Source organism: Gallus gallus, chromosome 3 (assembly GCF_016699485.2).
Source record: "Gallus gallus isolate bGalGal1 chromosome 3, bGalGal1.mat.broiler.GRCg7b, whole genome shotgun sequence".
Classification (NCBI taxonomy): domain Eukaryota; kingdom Metazoa; phylum Chordata; class Aves; order Galliformes; family Phasianidae; genus Gallus; species Gallus gallus.
In genome coordinates, this window is record NC_052534.1 from 41,898,001 (window position 1) to 41,914,007 (window position 16,007).

A 16,007-nucleotide genomic window follows, 5' to 3' on the forward strand; every position below is an offset into this window, starting at 1 on the left:
TTATGTGAATCAAGTTCAGATTCGCCTCAGTGCTGCAGAGCTCTCAAGGAAGGATCTGCACCCAGCACTGCTCCTGACGGCACTGGAGATTAACTTGCATTAGCTGCTGAAACTTGAAAACCAGAACTTTTATTTTGCTCTTTATAAGCCTCAGAACTGCTCTTAACCCATTTCTTCAGAGCAAACAGAATGCAAACTATAATCAGGTTTCTCAAAACAACAAGTGTTAAAATAGGTAAAAAAATCACAGCGTTGAGATTATCATTTTGCTCTCTACCCGTGACTTCAGGGACAGCATCAGCAGGTAAAGATGGGAAATCCTTACTGCCAAGAAGTCCCCAGTCTTCCTCACATGGAATACACAGAGAGAAATACTTCACTGTTGGCAGAGAACAGAAGCTGACCCACTCCTTGTCTCGCTAAGGAAAAGCAGCACTGAACGATGCAGTCGCTCATATCACATAACAGGAGAAAATGAGGGATAGGACTCAGTGCTGTGCCCTACCCAAGGCTGCTGCTTTTCTCCATCTCACAGGCAATGTGCTTTCGGAAACAAGTTGTGCCTAGCGCTCAACAGAGGCACACAGATAAGTGGATACCTAATCCCTGAGGACGCTGAAATATTAACAGGAACTCAAAACTGATTCATTTCATGAGGCACTTCCCTGAAAAATAACCACGCATTTAAGCTTGCTTCAAAATCCCACTCTGTACGGTCAAAGCCAAAGCACATGGGACACTTTGCACTGAAGTGGTTAAGGACCCGGTGGATCAGGAGAAACTGCACACCAGGGAGTGGGACCTTCCAAGCTAATGCTGAGGTGCATCAGTGGGCCACGTAGGGTTTAGGTACTGACAGTGAAAGGTACCATACTCCCACAGCTTTTGTCATTTTCCACTAATTTCTCCTTTTTTTTTTTAATTCCCTTTCTTCAAATACATAAATTAAACCCTACTATTAAGCAAGGGTTTCATTCCTCTGGAAATGCCTACTCTTGCTACATAGGACACACAGAAGACGAGAAGATGAGTCACTTAAGCAGACTGTTTACATGGAAGCAATGCCTGGAGAATCACTGCGAGGTAGCAGCTCTCAAAACCCCAAACACGATACATACAACGGGAGCTCTGGGTGACAGCTCGCAGTGCTGGCACGTGCTTACTGTAACACTAATGCAGCCAGCCAACTGCCACATCTCAGTCTCTTACAGCAATCCCATCTGAATCACCTGGCAAAAGCCATATATCCACCTTACTGCACCCTCACAGGTGCTGCACTCGCTGTAGCCTCTACTGTGAGTGCAGCGTTCCCGATGTTCCCTCCGACAGCGTGGAAACAATCAGGGACTGCTGGGGCTCAGTCCAGCAAAGGCCCTTCATTTGTGCTGACAAACAGCACTCACAACAATCACATCACCACTGGATTTGAAAATACTGCCACAATTGGATCAGCTCAGGGTAACCGTAGAACATCCCAAGCTGGAAGGGACCCCCCCAAGGATCACTGAGACCAACCCCTGGCTCCACACAGCACCACCCAAATCCAAACCCCGAGAGCACTGCCCAAACACTTCTTGAACTCTGGCAGCTTGGGGCCATACCCACCGCCCCAGGAAGAATGTGAGCTTTTGTGTTTGCAATTATCTGGAAGGAAAATGCACTTCACCTATCATCAGTTTGCTGCAGACACAGCTGCAGTCTTACCGAACATCATTAGAACCAGTATTTTAAGAAGCTCAGATGTTCAGAGATATCCATACACTGCATTTTTACCATCAGCAGTTCAACTGGAATAAATCTCATTGCTGACAGTGTTGAGCGTGTTCCTACAGTGGTTCAGAGACTACAGAACGGCAGAAGCACGGAGCTAATGCAAGTGAAATCCATGTTTCTTTCTACAGCAGCTGTAAGGAAGCTTTGTGCAAAGCCTAGCTCAGTATGACAAACACGTAAGGAGGACCCAAGAAACCTAAGAGTTGTTAAACCAGTTATTGCAACACAGTAGGAGTCCAACGTCCCCCAGACACGCGGAAAAGGGGCTGGGGTCAGAACGCACAGGGAGCGGACAGATGCACTCATGAGACAGCAGTCACCCTGCAGTCCCAGGGTGCTGCGTTCTCAAACACGGTCACGACAGATCCTTTACGCCAGCATCAGCCCAGTTCTGAAGCAAGTGACTGTCGGCCGGTGGGGATACGGGTGAGACCTATGCAACGCGAGCGGCTAGCGTTACGATGGATACCGCAAGGTGGACAGCATAGCACAGAGCCCTCTGCTCGGCAGCCTGCAACAAGCAGCACCGAAAATACCCAAAGCACAGCGGGAAAACCCGAGAACGGCACTCAGGACTTCTCGCGGCCGCGCCAGCAGCCAGAGCCCGGCTGCACAGCCACGACGGCCTCGGACCGGGCCAGCGCAGTTCCCCGAGCCAGGGCCAGGCCGAGAGCAAGTGTGAATTTCCTCTCGTTCTCCCCGGGCCCGCGGGCGGGGACGGCCCCGAACGAGGCACGGCCCCGGGCAGCGCGACCAGGGGCACGGGCAGGGTGTGGCCTCTTTTTTTTTTCTTTTTTGAAAAGTAAACGCAGCCTCTCAGCCGCGAGCAACACCCATTTCGTTAGGAAGAAACTGCCCGCTGTGTTTTTCCGGTACAACGTGTGAACTCGGCACCAGGAACCTGCTCCTGCTGCGCACTCCCGGCCGAGCGCCGCCCGTCACGCCCCGGCGGCGCAGCCCCGGCTCCCGCCCGCGGCCGGCAGGTTGCTTTGTGCCGCACAAAGCCGGGCGCTGCCAGGCGCACGCACAAAGCGAAGCTCACCGCCGGGCCCCGGCCCTCCCTCCTCCCTCTCCTTCTCTCTCTCCCCCGCGCTCCCACCGCCGCAACCTACCCCCGGGCACGGGCCGCGCACCGGCTCCCTGCCCGGCGGCCGCGCGGTGGCGGAGCGGCGGCCGCGGCCTGCGCCGGGCGCGGTGCCTCACCTCCGGGCGGCCCGGGCCGCGGGGCCGCGCCGGGGTCGCTCACCTCGGTGGGGGCGCTGATCTCGAACAGGTCCAGCCGGTTCGCGTTCCAGTGGTTGATGATGTCGGCGAGTTTGCGCCGCTCCTCCTCCCGGCTGCCGCCGCCCGACATCCTCGCTGAGCCCGCCGCCGCCGCCGGGAGCCGAGCCGGGGCCGCGGCCGGGCCCTCTCCTCCGAGCCCCGGGCGCGGGGCGGAGAGCGGGCGCGGAGCGGGGGGGGGGGGCCGGCCCGCCGGGGAGGGGCCGGCGCTCCTCTCGGTGGCGGCCGGCACGGGAGCCGCGGAAACGCCCCGGGATCGCCTCGCCGCTCCGCTCGCGGTCGGCCCCGGCGGACGGCGACGGAGGAGAGAAAGAAGAAGAGGGAAGGGCGGGGGGTGGGGAGGAGGAAGGATGCCCCGCGTCGGCAGCCGCCGCGGTGTCTCCTGGCTCGGCGGCGCCTGTCCCCTCTGCCTGCCCCGAGCCCAGCGAAGCCGCCGCCGCCTTTCTCCGCCCCACTATCGCCCTCCCCTCGCTCGCCGCCTCGCACACCGTCCCGTGCGCGCCCCCGCCCGGCCGCACTCCCGCCCGCCCTCCCGCGGTGCACGCGCGCTCCTGCGGCCGTCACCTCCCCGCGCCCGGCGGATGGCGGCGCGCCCCCTCTCTTCCCCTCCTCGGCCGGCCCCGGGGCGCGGGGCGGGAGCGGGGGCGCGGCCAGGTGCGGTGGCGGTGGGGGAGGCCGCGGCCCCTCGGAGCCGCGCGGGGCGGCAGCGAGGGGCTCCGGCGGGCTCGCCCGCGGGAACAAAGATCCGCCGGGGCGCGGTGTATTTTCCTGTTTTCCAGCAGTTTGGCGAAGCCGCCCTCCCGCCCGCTCAGCGGCGGCCTTGGCTCGCCACGAGGCCCGGAGCGGAGCGCGGAGCTCTGCCCTGGGCGCGGTGCCGGCCGTGCGGGGCCTTCGGGGCGCTGCGGGGAAGGGGCTGTCTGGAAAGAATGTACTGACATAAATCTCCGCAGCGTGAGATAAAGCATCGGGCGTGTTTTAGTGCTTCGTAGGAAGATAATTTCCTTGCGGTTTCTCGCAAGAGGTGTCAGGGGCATCGCTTGCTGGACGGGATTCCAGAAGGCAGTGTGGCTGTATAGGGGCTCGGCTTTGTTTTCTGCCCCGCCGACGTAAGTGATGCGCCCCAATCCGTCGGCAGCCGTGGTTGGTGTGCGCCGGGTGTCCCCTGGGCGTGAGGAGCGGTCCTTCAACTGCCGGCTCTGGGCCGGGCTTCCGAGCGTGCGCCTTTGTTTGGTTTGGTTTCTTCAGGTGGTTAAAAAAGGGGGGGAAACGCTGTTCCTTTTCGGCGTTCCCAGCACAGTATTTCAAGCTCCTCTTTGCCGAGAGGATTCAGCGGAGTGGGTTTTGCTGGAGTTGCGATAGATTGGGTTATTTGCAGAAGGGATTCCTCAGAGGCCTTGTCTCCATTAAGCAATTACATTATTGTTTTTACCCAGCAGTACAGCTCCTGTGCGAGCGCCGGCAGCTCTGGTTTTACAGTGAAGGTCAGTTATACTTCTGCCCTACATCCGTAACTGTGCCGTGTCAGAGCTCCGAGGACGCAGGGGATGCTGTTCCTCGGGTCCCGAACCCTGGGAGATGTTCAAAGGCCTTTTGAGAGCCCTGGGAGAATTGGGGGTGGTGGGGAGGGCACTTCAAGTCCTTGCAACGTCATAATCCTAAATGTAGCCTTTATTTCTTTTTTGCAGGAACAAAAAGCCCTGATTCTTTATACCAAAGGAAAGAAAATGCACCGAATGGCTTTTTTCTTTTTTTTTTTTTTTTTCCATATTCAGGTAGCTTTGGGTGTTCTGGCAATGCCCATGAAGATCAAGGAGCAGAATAAAATCTGTGATGTGACAGCAGCCCAGGTGGAGATCTGCATGCTCCCTTGGCAGATGATGTTTGTAGAGAAGTGCGTGGAAGTGGATGCTTGGCTGTGTCCTGGTATTGGTGACACAGGATAAGCTACATTGGCTGCATTACTTCAAGATTAGGAAGGAGACCTTTGGGTATAGGCTGTGCGTAGAGAACCATTTTGCTATTACTCACTACGCAGGTAAAATTGTTTTTCCTGGGGAAAAGAGGTGGTTGCACTGGGAAAACTGGCTGCTTGGAGTAGTACAATTAGCAGCGCTGGTGTGCCTGGGTTTTCAAATGCTGAGAAGCACCAGGAATAAACTTATCACTGTGCTGTACCCACGTGATGTGTATAATCAGCTGTGAATTATTTATTTCTGTTTTAACTGCAGCTAGTCAGCATTTCTAGACCATAGCGAGACGCTGGTCTGGGTAGGCACAAATCCCTCAGACTGAGCAGAAGCGGAGCACACGGATGGCATTTCAGTGTCAGTTCCCAGATATCGTGCAGCACTACAAAATATTCCAGCAGTGGCAGGAGCACTGGAAATGCTACTTAATGATCACACAGCAGGAGCAGCCCCTCTGCTGATAAACGCTTCTCTGGGCTGGACAGTGTGGAAACAGCGTTAAAAGAAACCAGGCCCACTTGTCCTGCCAAACAGGTTGTTGCCATGCACAGTCGAACTGCAGCAGCTTTAGTGCAACAACAGGGTTTAGGAGAAAAATCATAGCGTAGCCATGAAATGAGCTGTCGGAGAGAACCAGCAGGACAGTATGTGTATGGAGATTGTACTGCTGGTGACAAAGCGTAAGCCCTGGCCTTGGAAAAAATTAGTGTGCAGAGAGCTGCAGCATAACATTACAGTGTGCCAACTAGTTTACTGTGGGAAATGTGTGCTGCTTCACTTTTAATCTCTATTCTTTTCATAGGGGTATTGGAAAAGGAAGTAAAACAGCTGCTGTAAAGCCTAGCAAGTGACGTGATTCTTGTGAATAGTTGTGAAAAAAAAATGTAGAGCTATTTATGAATGGAAAGCATTATACAAGTAAAATGTAAACAGTTGGTATGTTTGAGCTACCTTCGAGGCATCTTCAGTTTCAAAGTATTGCATAAAGTTACTTGAAACCATTAGGTGAAATTTGTCTCCTCTATTCTTTCTGAGATTTCTGCATAGTGAGAAGACAAAATCAAAGTCCTCTTTGAGGAGTTTGCAGTCCAGCTCAGCTTTCTTATAGGTAGTCCCACCGAATGTGATCTAACTCTATAAACCATCACATATTCAATAAGAAATAGTAGTGTGGGAGAAGCAAGAGAACAGAAGACAGAAACTGCTCTATTTGTGAGTGATAAGGAGAAGTGATTTGTTATTCCTTTCCTTACTGAACAGTGTAAATGCTCTGTTCTCTTCTAAGGCGCTTAAGACACCTAAGCTACCGTAAGCCATTACTGTGGTTATTAGTTCAGCCCTCAAAGAGTAATATGTATTTCACAGAACAAATAAGATAAATGCCCTTTTACCATAGAGCTTGCAAACTATGTTTTGTCACAGGTGAGAGCAACAACTAGAAAAGAGGTCTATACGGAAGAAATGCAGAAATATGGGTAGGCTTCTGCAGTCCTCTCCGTTCTCTGAGACACCAGGAAGCACGGTGCCTGTGTGGTTACCTGCTGCGAGGGGATCACGGCTGTGCAATTTTGCTCTTTAATCATATTGATGCATATCTATCCCTGGGGGAGCTGGTGGTTGTAAGTAACAGGAGTGTGCAGGATCTCTGTATTTCTGCTCGTGGGCCATTGCAATCTGTGCAATGGATGCCCAAGGTTCTGTTGCGTAGGGAAGGTTTGTGTGAAGGTAGGGTCGTGCTCTGCTGGCTGCCAGCCAGCTGCCCATATGGTTGCCAGAATGCAGCATTAATTTTCTGAGGCAGCGTGTGTCCGAAATACAGTGCCACACCATATAAATCAGCACGCTATTGGAAGTTATAAATTCACAGATAAGATGGAATTGTTAAAGTAACCCTTACTGTGGCTTCTTGAGTGTACACATGTTTTTAGAGCAGAAGCATCAGAGCTGGAATTCTGCATAGCGTAATGCAAAAGCTTACAGGAGAGCAGCAGGAACACTGCAAACCTGGGTCATCAAACTGCAGTCCTTACGTGGATGGCACACCCACTGAGGTAAATAAATGAGCCTGAAGAAGGATTGCAGCTATGGTCGGTATAAACACACATGAGTCAGGGAGGGAAGAATTTTTTGTTGCGCCATTATCTCACCTGCGTGAATTGCACACACTGTATACATCAAAGTATCAATTTCATAGCTTAACTGGTAAACAAACATAGTGCATAAAGGCTACGTGGGCAAATTCATGCCGCATGAAAAATCTTTGCATTTAGATCCCGTTTTTCTTAGCGTATGAATGGCAGATTTTCATAACCTTGACCTCTTTAAAAAAAGTAAGGGGAGGGGAGTAGAGGGGAAAACAGGGCAAGTGTGGCACATTATATAATTGTTTTTTGGAAGTCTTTAGGTTTTCAGTTCGATTATCCTTGCTCTATTTTCAGGGGAAGGAAGGAAAGCACTACACAGTATAAATGGCAGCTAATCACTTATCTTGGTAAATTTACCCTTTGTTTTATATGTGGAAGAATAACAAAAAACTGCCAAAACAATTCCTTGAAGAGGAGGATGCTTAATTTTTATTACAAACAAGACTTTTCCAAGTAATTTGGTGGTGAACACTGATTCACTTAAGACTTAGGTTCATAGCGCTTGTGTTCAGGCCTACCTGTGCACGTAGGTTCAGAGCGCAGACTAGATTCAGACCTGTCTTTATTGAAGCACGTTCTTTGATCCATGTTCAACAAGATGGACAGGAGTTTGACTGCCTTGGAGCATGTGAATATTCACATTGATTTCAGCAAGATGTCTGTCTGTCTTCAGCTGAACCAGTCTTGGAAATGAGAAGCACATGCGAGTCTCTCACATACACAGGATCATGCCCCAGTGAGATGTTTGCAATCAGTGTTGTCCAGTACTGGAATCCTCCTGGTACCTTCAGATTGATACTGAAAGCTTTCCCAGAAAATGCTTTTTACCCAGGGAGTGATGTTCTCAACACAGAAGTGATTAGGACAAATTTAGTGGCTGGTATACACATTAGATTAGGAGATGATCTCTCCTGACCTTGTCTCATACAATTTGAAATGCAATCAGTTTAACATTTGGAGGAGATGTAGATACAACAAAAGCTTTCTACTAGGTTTTTTGTTGTTGTTGCTTTTGTGGGTTTTTTTGGTTTTCTTTGTTTTAATAAGAGATCTCTATTTTGAAGTATTTTCAACCGAACTGCTGTGTCCTGAGAAAGGGCAGGAAACTGTCTGACCATAAGAGGGGAAAGAAAGAAAAAAGTCAATGTAAAGTTGTCAAGTGTAAATTAACCGTGTAAATAGACCCTATTTCCAGAAACTAAGCTCCCCTCCCTGTGATATACAGCATTATTTAATAAATGGTAAAGGCGCTTAGATAGAAGTTGCACATTTCTTTTAAATTGAGGATAGCTCTCCAATCAATAGCCCGAACAAGGCTATTAGTTACAACAATGTATAATCGTTTCAAGACTCTTTCAGCAAGATATAGTGGGTGTTTGGTCTTGTAATTAACCCACCACCATTGGCCACGCATTCTCTCCACCCTGTAATTACTCAACTTAAAAAACACCACCATTCACAGCATACATTGTATAGAACATTATAATTGTAATGTTTTTACACTCACACAGTGTTTATAACTCACCCATACATTTCAGGAGCAGAAGCCATTTGTCCAGATCTAAGCATTTTTTGGATCAGAAAGGTTAATTTGGAAACAACTTGAGTTAGCATGCACAGAGTCATTGGCTTCTTGTATTTATTTAACTTTTTTTGGAACTAATCTAGAAGTACTGAATGGATTTTCACTTAAAAATGCCTTGCCACTGAGCTAAGAATGTAATGGATAATGAATCATTTGCTCCAACAAATTGCTGTTCTTTCTGATTGTAGAACATGCGTAAGTCCTGTACGTAGAGAAATTCAGCCTCAAAAGAAAATGCTTCAGGAAACTTATAAGTGAAAACTTTGGTGTAAGCCTGTGAAAAGAAAATGCCTGCTCAGCAAAAGCAAACAAACAAACAAAAATCACCCAACAATCTTCTCTCAGCAAGTTTTCCTTTGTAATGCTTTCTCATTCTCGAGGTCTTTGGCCAGAACAAGCATGGAATAGAAGCAGACTTGTGCATAAGAGTAAAAAGCAACAGAAAGCATCTGGAAAGCCTACTGTAGAAACCTGCCGTGAGATTTCTTTTAACTAACCTGAATTGTTTGAAAATCAAAAAATGAGTGTTAGTGTAGACCCTCTCCGAGGGTAGTGGAGAATAGTAGACATTTCCAGAAGGATTCAGATCTCTGCCTTGTGACAGGGTTAATCAGCTTATTATTCATGTCCTTATGCTACCTTTTAGATCACAGAATCAGAGAATGGTCTGGGTTGGAATGGACTTTAAGATCACCCGTTTCCAACCCCCTTGCTACAGGCAGGGACACCTCCCACTAGACCAGGTTGCTCAAAGCCCCATCCAGCCTGGCCTTGAATGCTTCCAGGGAGGGGGCATCCACAACCTTACTGGGCAACCTGTTCCAGTGTCTCACTGGCCTCACAGTAAATATTTTCTTCCTCATATCTAGTCTAAATCTACCCTCTTCCAGTTTAAAACCATTTTCCCTCATCCTGTCACTACATGCCCTTATAAAAAGTTGCTTCCCAGCTTTCTTGTAGGCCCCCTTCAGGTACTGGAAGGCCGCTATAAGGTGCCCCTGGTGCCTTCTCTCCTTCTCTTTTCCAGACGGCTGCAAAGAGCTGAGGTCAATCCCTCCTTGAGAACGCTGCTACCATCCCTCAACTTCTTCAAATCTTCAGTGTTTTGATTGTGTCATGGGCTTCACTTCAAAGCCCATACCTTGCTTTAGCCAGTGATGCCATTTTGTATCAGACATTATATGGTTATCACATTTATACAGACACTCTCTCCATCTGCATTAAACCCACTGCATTAAGCTCAACGAAGCACTTGCTCTTCACTTTCCAGAGGTCACAGCTCAGTCCAGCCCAACTGGGTGTTGAAGGGAGCTTATTTTACATTGCAGAACAGGACATAGAGATACTCAGGCTACATCTGAAAGCACTTCCTTTTTAGTTGGCTAAATTTGTCTCTATGGTATTCTCTGCTGCCTCACCTCCTAGCATGGGTGTCTGCTCTTAGCACTGCATCCGCCAGCACAAGAATACCGGGTAATTACACTCTGAAATAACTGAGCCCTGACTCTCCTCTGTGAGACCAACCTTTAATAGGAGGCTGTGCATTTTTTCCTCTAACACCCTCACCTTTCATCCTGTGCCACTCCTTGATTGTGGGAAGGGACCAAGCCAAAATCACAGAGGTGATTCCTTTGGATCCTTCTAAACTCACTGGTCATAAAGCTTGTGACCTACTAGCCTATGGTAAGGTACCTTGCATTCTGCAACCTCTGCTTGTTGCTCTAACCAGAAGCCTTGTTTTTCATACCTTTCCATTTTCTGTCTGGTCATCATTGTCTTTTCTCCTTATTGTGTTGCAATATGCGTGCTGCTTTGAGGCAGGGACTGTCTTCTCATTGTGTGCACGTGCAGCATTTAGCACCGCTTGAAACACTTGGGCCATCACCACATGATAAATATTAAAACCTGCTGGCAAGCAAGTGTGACTACCAGGTCCTGGTACAATAATCATCAGCATTTTGTATCCTTGGCTGGATCATTTTCTCCCAGGAGAGTAATTTAGTACAACAACAGTGAATGGAAAAATCAGACCATCTCCTGGCAATACAGGAAGGCTGACACAATGGCAGCTAGGACCTGTTAATTAACCTGTCATGCACAATATACAGCCTCACAGGTAATTTAAGAAATATGTGCTCTTCCTTAGTGTTACCCAACAAGCACTGTGGGATCTAGTTAAGCAAATCTCAAACACGGTGCGTTCTACCTTACAAGTACCTTCAGGGTCAGCACCTCTTACACAAACAGTCCTGTATGCAGTTCTTCTAAATGTAAAATTTCTGCTTACAGACTGTTGTGCTCGCAACACAAATTGTAGAAGAGTACTTAGCAGTTGCCAAACAAAAAACAAACAAACAAACCAGAAGCAGTTTGGAAGCAGATTTGTCTTGAACAAAGTACTGTTTCCAAGGCATATAACTACAGAAGATTTTCCAGATCCAGCACTGCAGGTCAAGCAAATGAGAAGGGAAGAATTAAAAGTCATTAAGACAAAGATTATGGAGGACAGCTCTCTGGGCAAAGGATCACCTGAATCACATTACTTCTACATTTCAAAACAGGAGGATTACCACTTTTCCTTTTTCTGACTAAAGTTAGAAACACATGCACAGAAATAGGCACCTAGATTAGTGACCTGTTTTTCAAAGTGCTATAAACTCCCAGTCATCAAAGGCACCTTTAAGTCCTCACTTACAAATGTAGACCATGAGGCATGAAAATGTGTCCTTTGTCTCCCAGCAGTACTTCTCTGAATATGAGAATTCAATAGGAAAGCTGTGCAAAAAAACATTCACCCTATCTGAGGCGATCGCGATGGGTGGATATTAAGCACTCTGCGTGACACATTCCTGGAGTTGGTGGGTGCTGCTCCCACAATGGGATATGCTGTGAGACTGCAGGTCCTCTCTGCCTCACAGAATCATCAGTGCACAGAGTGGCAGAGATTGGAAGGGGCCTCTGGGTCCATTGGGTTCAACTCTGCTCAAGGCAGGACACCCAGAGCAGGGTGCGCAGGACCATGTCCAGGCAGCTCCTAAAGATCCAAGGACGAGATTCCACAGCCTCTGTGAGCAACCTGCACCAGTGCAGAAGTGCTTCCTGATGTTTAGACTGTGTTCCTGTTGTGCCCATTGCCTCTTGTCCTGGGCCTCCAGTCCTTTCATCATCTTGGTGGCCCTCCATTGGACTCTTTACAGTATGTCCATGGCTCTTGTACTGTACTTTCTAAGCCCTGCTTCTGATACATGATGGAGATCAGCCACCCTGGGCCCATCTGCATGCACTTCATGCTATTCATTTACAGCCTCTTTGAGTGAGCACGTGTTAAAAAGCACATTGCAGTGTCAAGAAGTAAGCCTTCTGGGCCTCTAGTTACATCACCAGCAGCACCTTAAACTTAGGGTGGGCTTCCCAAGGCCCGGGCATCTCTGCTTGAGTAGAGTGCTTTGAAATGTCCACCCTGCTCTGTATTTCTTTGCAGTTACTGACACTAAACTGACTATCAGAGTTACCATCACAGGATACTATGGCATGGTGAGATTACAGCTTCTTCCTATTATAGCTTTTGATTGACAATAGTCAAAAGAAATATCACCTTCTAAGGAGACAATACAGAAAATGCCCTATTCCAGATGTGAATGGTGATCCAAAGGCCCTGGTGTGGAAGGAGTGATGGAAAGACTCATCTGCACACTAACAGACTGTGAGGCAAAATGCACAGGAGATCTCTACTGGCTGGTCTAATAGAAACCATAGGATTCAGCTGTTCTTTGAATTAATTCAGGGACCTGCACTTGGTGAATTCTCATCTTTCAAAAAGTCTTGAACTGCAGGCGATGAGATTGAGGATAAAGGACCTTGCAGGGGTTATCCTGACAGTTCATCATCCTTGCTGCTAATTGCATGTTGTGGTGCATGTGTTTGAATTCACCTTCGAAGCACTAGCTCTTGTCACGCTTCTTGCTGTTTCATGTACTAGCCCTTTGGAATTTCATATTTTCTCCTTTTTAATACATTCGTAGCTTACCTGCTGTGTTACGACGATGCCACTTTATCTTCCTTCTTTTAGCCAGCTAAACAGATAACTCCTTCTCTCAATGTAACATGGTTTTTCTGGCTTAGAAAGAGATACCGAGGCCCTTTACTGCACTTGCAAATGTAGCCTGAGTTTTATAAAGGGGATTCTAGCACCCAGTAGAATGCTGGGCTGTACTGTGTTGTTTCAACTCAGAGTACACAGCATTATTGGACTTATCAAAAAGTGCATAACTGAGGGAACATTCTCTCATGCACACAGTAGCCGTCTTTCTACATCTTGGTAACAAAGGTAAAATAGTTTAAGGAGGAACTATTTTAATTCTATCTGCAGTAGTACAGCTAATTTAGTTCCTTACAACGGGGCTTTTTGAAGTCTGGAAGCAAATGGAGCTTCTAAACACAAATCTCTCTGTACATAAATAAATATGTCTACTTAATACTACTTTTCTTTCCATATCATGTTTTTAGGCCAAGAAGTCATGTCACATTAAGGATGATATAAAGCTCAGTCCTAATAATCTGATGGATTGCACTGGGGAAGGTGCTAATGCATCCTTAAGGAAAGTAGTGGTGGTGTTCTTCAGTGGATCATAAATTGCTTGTAATGACTCTTGAGACTGCATACATGTATGATAACTCTTCACTTGCTAAGGATTATATGTTCTTGTTAAACACAGTGCAAGTGCTACTGAAGGTCAGAGAGTACTGTCACTGTTAATAATTCCTGCAGTATGTATCTTTGCTCACTGGTCAGATCTGTGATTTCTAACTCAGAACAAATTACATGACATACATTTTATGAAAGGTAAAAAACATCCAGTGGTATTAAAACGTGCTTTCAGAAATATTTACAAGATCTTTCAAACTCCTACTTATTTGCATTTGTCCCTGAAAAGCAGAAATACCAGTGTTATAGCCCTCATCCCTTCAGCAAGAATAATACATTGAAACAGATTTAAAGAAAATAATAATTTAATACTGTCATAGGCAAATGAGCTCAAAGGATCCATTAGACAAAACAGATAAGAAAAAAAAAGTCTTAAGAAACTCTTATTCCTTTTTAATATAATTCTTTTCCTTAAATGGCATCTTAAGGAGACTGCAGCTGCCCAGCTTGGCTGTGCTATCTGTTCAACAGCCTTCTGGGTTAACTGCACAGGAGATTGAAAAGGATTATTCCAAGTTTCACACCAGTGCTAGAAAAACAAAATTATACCAGACCTAAAATGAATTAAGCAGCAAAGAGCCCAGGCTAACATGTTAAAATGACCTTCTCGCTGCTGATGTGATGTTTTCCAAGCAAAGCCAAGATCCTTAGTCACTGATGTGAATGGATTTGTTATTGACTATAACAAGAGCAGAACTGAAGCTCATCTGTGCTTCAAGACTTTTTGCAAAGGGATTTGCTACACTTTCTGAATAGTGATAAAACAAAAGCAGCATTGAACACTGATAGATGCAGGGAAGGAACAAGGGCAGAACAAAAAAAAAAAAGGTTGTCAATTTTAGAAGTCTCTCTTCCCACTCTACCTTTTCCATTTTTCTGGTCTTGCTTTCTCCTCTCTTTCTTTGTTCCTTCTTTCTCCTTCTCCTTCTCTTTCTTTCCCTTTTCTTCTCCTTTCCTTGCCCCCCCCCCCCCCTTTTTTTTTCTCATTCTGGAAAGCACTTAAATCATTGTAAGTAAGTAAGTAACACAGTTCATGCTAAGTTACACATATGCTTACGAATCTTTCCTGACTAACAACAATTATGTGAAATCAGGCTGTAATTTGGTTGTTCAAGGATTTCTCCAGCTGATAAGGAGATGTTTGCCAAGGTTGCCTTTAGCACAGACAAGTTGCACTCACTGTGGTTTCACTGTTGAAAGAGAAACAGAGGGCGCTTATAGAGGGCATTTCAGCTTGGGGTTCTGATACACTCGTTCTTAATCAACCCAGGAAACATACACATGAAGTCATAAAAGGGAGAGAACACAACTATTTGTGCTAAGGGCTTGCATCATGCTGTGGTCCATCCTTGATCACTTGATGTTTTCATAGCGATGTTCTAATCCACCAAACCGTGGCACCTGCCTTATGCCTACACTTAAGTACTTAATGAAGCGATTTCCCTAAACTACATGCCTGCATTGTTCCTAAGACAAGACAGAAGGAAACTCCTCTACCTTGGAGAGAGATCCTGTCTGACAAAATTTGAATATCCAAGTTGTGCAGACAAGTTCCCTTGTGGGAATGCTCCTCTTCTCTGACATGCCAAACCGGTGAGTTGGCCTCATTTTTTGAAACTACTATACCTCAAAGAGTGGGTATAGCCTACCACATGGGAAGACTCAGTATCCACCGACTGTCGAGTCTCTGCTGAGCTGGGGAAGAAGTCAGACCATGATTTCAGTCTAACTTTCACCTTGACAAAGCTTTTCAAAATCATGAACAAGCCTAATAGTTGCTTATGAAAATTAGGGCATGAAAATTAATCATAACTGAGAGTGAGCATAGGAACTCCCATTGTACGGAGTAGGGTGCAGAAATGGAGTGAATCAATGAAGCAGGAAGAGAAGGGAGGCTTCTGGCTCCTCATTCTCCTCCCTACCTACTCACCACTGTACCTCCGGTAGGTACCTGTCACACTGCTTTTGACTCTGACTTGTAAGAGGTATTTGTAAACGTACATATTCTGAGCTGTCACTGGGCAGAACCTGTGGTTGCCACCCTGGGCTGAAGCCCTGTCACGTACACTATATCTGTCCACAGACTCTGGCAAGTGCTGTTCCAAATGGCTCACCATGTCTGAGGAACTTTAAAGTGGGTAGAAGGGAGGGAAGGTGCAAGTGGGTCGTCCCTCTTCCATTCCCAGCAGCAGCACCAGCTTCTGCATGCCACCTGCCTGTCTGCTGCCAGATTCTTAAAAGTGCTGTGCATGAGGCCCTCCGCATTTACAATCTGTTTCTGAGGCATAGTACTCAAAGGTGAAGAGTCTCATTATAGACAGATCTGTTAGAGCGGGAGGTTGACAAGGAAGAGCTTGGATCTGAATAGCAGCGCCTCCATTTGCACCTTTCTTGGATCAACCACCTACAGACAGGACTCCACCTCTCTGTTGTGACTTACTCAGTTGAAGCCTGGCACAAGTTGTGTTCAAGCTAAAGGAAAAAGTTCCTGTTTAGGCACCAGGCAAAGATGAGATCCTGAAAGTTCAGGCTGTGCCTGATAGATAAGTGCT

General features: G+C 47.2%; 1 protein-coding gene across 28 annotated transcripts in view; it reads right to left on the bottom strand.

The window, feature by feature from the left end:
* The window catches only part of AFDN (afadin, adherens junction formation factor), a 110,687-nt gene extending 107,479 nt beyond the window's left edge, over window positions 1-3,208 (bottom strand). For 27 of the 28 annotated variants that reach the window (XR_001465955.4, XM_015284360.4, XM_040698600.2 and 24 more), the window contains exon 1: window positions 3,020-3,208. Coding sequence is in view for 26 of the 28 variants with exons in the window: in XM_015284360.4 (XP_015139846.2) it covers window positions 3,020-3,127 (108 nt within the window). In the remaining 2 variants the exon portion in view is untranslated. Of the gene's footprint in view, window positions 1-2,885; window positions 2,920-3,019 lie in introns of those variants that run through there. The other variant, XM_040698596.2, reaches the window with a different exon arrangement.
* Window positions 3,209-16,007: the final 12,799 nt, after the last annotated feature.